Source organism: Octopus bimaculoides, chromosome 3 (assembly GCF_046866305.1).
Source record: "Octopus bimaculoides isolate indiv1 chromosome 3, ASM4686630v1, whole genome shotgun sequence".
NCBI lineage: Eukaryota > Metazoa > Mollusca > Cephalopoda > Octopoda > Octopodidae > Octopus > Octopus bimaculoides.
The window spans coordinates 63,847,559-63,852,558 of record NC_142930.1 but is presented as its reverse complement, the minus strand read 5'-3'; the positions used below and the strand labels follow the sequence as shown (position 1 = coordinate 63,852,558).

The 5,000-nt window shown below is 41.9% G+C and overlaps 1 protein-coding gene across 1 annotated transcript in view; it reads left to right on the top strand.

Annotated features, from left to right (window-relative positions):
• Positions 1-4,199: 4,199 nt before the first annotated feature.
• LOC106878439 (protein Wnt-7b) overlaps positions 4,200-5,000 on the top strand; it is a 222,697-nt gene continuing 221,896 nt past the window's right edge. The window contains exon 1 of the mRNA XM_089349094.1: positions 4,200-4,749. Within this exon, the coding sequence (XP_089205220.1) occupies positions 4,700-4,749 (50 nt within the window). The 5' untranslated portion in view covers positions 4,200-4,699. The remainder of the gene's footprint in view (positions 4,750-5,000) is intronic.

The following is a 5,000-nucleotide window of genomic DNA, read 5'->3' as shown; positions in this document are numbered from 1 at the left end:
CATTCATTTTACTCTCTGTTGAATTATGAGATTTCTTCCGCTGAGTCAGCCAAACCTAGTCGTCACATGCATTTGTAGCCAAGCCCTAATATGCTGATAAACCTATAACTGGGACCCTGACTCGTGCTACAACTCTGAGTCAGAGTAGATCTAGAAACAATAGTGACTAAGAAGTGATTCCACACTCCTCAAAACCCCGAAATTTCTGAATAGAGCCCCGGATGCAGTTTAAAGTCAAACCCAGGACTGACTGACATATACGTACATATATCGCTAGCCACGACACATTCTTTTTTTCTCTCCTTGTTTCTTTCCGTGTCCCTTTCTGCGGAAGAGCGTAGGCTCGAAACGTTAAAGACTTTTTCACTTCCCGAGCGTTATACTAATACATTTGTTTGTTTTCTACACCACCTGTCTTCGTCTTTTGTTTTTTTTTTGTGAATTCTCCCTACATACATACAGACATACATACAAATGTGAACCCTTAACATAATTCTTAGGTAGAATCAACGTTCATACACACACACACACGTGCACGCGCGCGCGCGCGCACACACACACACACACACACACACACACGTTCGCGCATACACGCATAAATTGACAACGCATGAATTAAACTCTAATATTTTACTTAATGAGAAATTCTAAGGATTTCATTACCTGATCATTGGATAGTTTTAATGTTGTATTCTGTCGCAAGGGTTCGGATAAAATTTCTGATTTCATCTCTTCGTACATACTTCATGCAGACGCAGACAGTGTCTGCATAACATGGTATAAACCGACTGTAAAAACTACTATTTCTGTCGAATAACAAGGTATAAACCGACTATAAAAACTACTATTTCTGGTTCCACTTCCACGCTATTGATATCATTGTGAAAGAATTATTTAGAACAGTCATTGGCGATCTGCGGGATATTTCGAATGACACGCCTAACGAAAAATTACATCGAATTTGTTTTAGTTCAGCGCGCCACATGACCTTTGCTACTTTCACAAGACACCTGGAGAACTTTGGATCAGATAGTAAAATTGAGGAGGAAATCTGTTCTGAGTTTTCCCCCTCTCTCAGTAGAGTTATGTTTTCGCGGTGTTCGCTATCATAGACATATATGCTTTTTAGTGATGTGAGGCATTCTTTTACTCTTTTACTTGTGTCAGTCTTTTGACTGTGGCCATGCTGGAGCACCGCCTTTAGTCGAGTAAATCGACCCCAGGACTTATTCTTTAGAAGCTTAGTACTTATTCTATCGGTCTCTTTTGCCGAACCGCTAAGTTACGGGGACATAAACACACCAGCATCGGTTGTCAAGCGATGTTGGGGGGACAAACACAGACACACAAACACATACACACATACATATATATATATACATATATACGACGGGCTTCTTTCAGTTTCCGTTTACCAAATCCACTCACAAGGCTTTGGTCGGCCCGAGGCTATAGTAGAAGACACTTACCCAAGGTGCCACGCAGTGAGACTGAACCCGGGACCATGTGGTTGGTAAGCAAGCTACTTACCACACAGCCACTCACAAATTTGTAATCTGAACGTTCGACCAGGAAAAGACATATAGACAATAACTCAGCATGCAAAGCTTATAACGACTGGATTACCGAATTAGTTAAGCTGCAATCGATGGTCAATAAAAAAAAAAGTATTAGGGTAGAATCGGTAGGATTTAGCAAAGAAGTAGGGCAGCTAGTGAGGAAATGAGAAGACGAGATTAGTAAAGGTATCGTGCCTGAAGTGTTAACGACGAGAATGACCTTTCTTCAACACGATACACAAAGTTATGTTTTCAGAAATAAGGCATATACTATTAGAAACAATGGAATGAAAGGTGTTCGATGGTAAGCAGAGGTTCGATCAAGAATTAAGCCACAAATCGGTGTTTGATGTACCTGATGTATTAAAGCTTACATCGACAGAAAACTCGAAGTGTTGCAAAAAGCCGGTAACAGAAGTTAAAATATAGTTGGCAATAAGTGGTTATGCAATTATAAAATCGTCTGGTTTTGTTGCTCTACTCAGTGAGCTTCACAGCTACACGCCAGGTTTGTTCAGTACGATCTTGGCAGATGACTATCTCAACTGGTAGTATACTGGGAACATTCCTAGCTGTGTGAATTTGAAGTAGTAGCTATGTTGAGGAAGGATCCGAGTAAGGAGGATACTATGATTTCCCAGAAAAAGACTCTGGTGAATGTAATGTTTAAGATTTTGACGAAGGTGTTAGCGCTTGTCGTTGATAATGTGGTCAAGAAGGCGCAGACCTGTCTGATTTCGTATAGATCATACATGCAGTAAGCGTGTCGCGCGCAGTCCGTGAACTAAGAAGTCTCTTACATCTGCACTGACTTTCGAGAAACTGATGAAGAGACTAGAGGTGTAGAACGGAATCGCGTTCGAATAGTGATGCTGATGAACTGTGTTGGCATATATGAACGAGGTGACTGTCATGGTGCTGAACATCGTAGAGACTGGGATGATCGGTACCATTGTAAAAGAGTTGATGATAACAAGACCAAATGTTAGGCCAGACAAATCGGTGAGCTTGCAGCAACTTCATGATGCCGGCTAGTATTGCTCAGTAGTGGATCGACAGCCTGGTGTATCACGTGATATACAGGACAGGCAAAAGGTTACTATCCATCCCACCAAAAACTAAACAAAAACAAAAAGGAAGACACAACATGAGAAGAAACTGAGACTTTCATAGGCGTAGCAGAACCTGACTCCTCAAATGACAAAGATAGTGACCGGGGAGAGTCAAAGAAACGGCAGAAAATAGAGGTGTGGACAAAGTTGAAGATGGTTGGGACCAACAAACGCATGAGCAAGGTTAGAAAACAGAGAGAGAGAGAGGGGGGGTGCTGTCTTGCACCAAACTTTGTGGAAGATGTGTAAAAGTGACGAAATCGACGTGGCTACATGCGTCTAAATTATACGGCTATAGACTGTAGGCAACAAATGGGAGAAAGGATCACTTGCTTATGGTGTGCCAGGGTATTCCAGGTATTATATATCGTGCCCTGAATCACACACGGGGTTGTGTCTGTGATCTTTTCCTTACTATTTGTTGTTCTATGTTGTTATTGTTATTGTTATTTATTGTCATCCATATATTAACATCTGTGTTTGTTATTACTGATCTCGACCGTTTTATTTGATGTAAACCCGCCATGTTTTCTTTGGTTTTGTATTTCACCTTCGTAGTGTTTCCTAACGTACTGGACCCTTGTGGCTAACAATTAGGAAATTATTTTTATAATTATTACAATTGTCATTTAATCATCAACATCATCATCATCATCATCATCATCACCATCATCATCATCATCATCATCATCATCATCATCATCATCATCATCATCATCACCAAATACAATATGAAAATTATTTTAACTCCACTTCTCTCTCTTTCTCCCTCCTTCTCTCTGTCTTTCTTTCTCTCTGTCTCCTTCAATCTGTCTCTCTTTCTATCTGTCTCTCTTTCTATCTGTCTCTCTTTCTGTCTGTCTTTTATTCATATCTGTTGCTAGGACAGGACATGTCTATATAATCAACTTTTGGGGTACCAGAAGCTTGGAAAAACACAAACTAAATAATAAAACACATTAAAAGAGAGAAAGAGATAGAAAAAGGGAAAGAGAAGCGGAGAGAGAGAGAGAAGGAGAGAGAGAGAAGGAGAAAAAAGAAGAGAAGAAGCGAGTGAGAGAAACAGGAGAGAGAGCATGAAAGAGAGAAAGAAGGAGAGAGAGAAAGTAAGCAAGAGCAAAAGAAAGAAAGAGAGAGAGAGAGAGAGAGAGAGAGAGAGAGAGAGAGAGAGAGAGAGAGAGAGAGACAAAGAACAAGATGATTCGTTGCGAATGTTATTTTTGTTACTTCTTCTCTTCTTTTCACTTGATTGTGAAGCATAGTGGCTGTAGAAACAGGGTAGTTGATAAAGGCGGGGTAGAGGCAGAGGTAGGCCGGTATAGGTGGCGTGAGGGTTGATAGATAGGCAGTGATGACAGAGGCGGGGTAGCAGTAGATAGGAGGGTGACGTTGGAAACCAAGTTCGGTAGTGGTATTGGTGCTGCTAGTGACGATGGTGGTGGTGGTGGTGGGGCTGGTGTTAGAGTTGTTGGTGTTGTTGTTAGTGGTGGTGGTGGTGGTGGTGGTGGTGGCGGCGGTACAGGCTCTGTGGCAGTATTTCGGCAGCGGTGTCGGCAGCGACGACAGGTGTCGTTGTTGGTGCTAGAGGTGCCTTAGTCTTTTCTTTTTTTTTTTTTTTTTTTTTGGTTTTAGTTAGCAAAGAAGTGATACGATGAGGTTGTGGGCGGAGAGATAGGTGCAGCGTGAGGGGGGGGGGTTAGAAATGAAGTTGGCGTGGACGTAACTCACTGATGGAAAAAAAAACGTGACGTCGAAGACGTCGAGTTCTTTGAGACAGCGTAACGCTAGACAGAACAGCGGTAGCGTGACGCTAGAACAAAAGTGGCGTGGAGCAAGACGCAAGTGTGGTGAGTAGAGAGCAAAACCGGAGTGGCAAAAGAGGTTGGGTGGCGATGGAGGTTCTGCCTCCGTTCCCGACGTTAAACGGTTACAGACAGACAGATAACAAACAGTATTTCTACCACAGCACACTACTATAGATACGTATCACTGGCACCAACAAGTAGCATTTCATATCGCTCAACTCCGATGCTTTTCCATATAAGCTACGTTGTCATCTTTGACTATTCACTCTCTCTGTAAGTTAATTTCTTTCTTCTTGCCGCTTTGTTTCAGACATTTTTGTTTGTTTTGCAGCGCGCGCGCGAACACACACACACACACACACACACACACACACACACACACACACACACACACACAGATACGCGCGCATATTTTTTACTTTTGCACTTTTTTCTCTTTTATTCTGTTTTATTATTTATTACTTTACTTGTTTCAATCATTTGACTGCGGCCATGCTGGAGCACCGCCGCCTTTTAGTCGAATC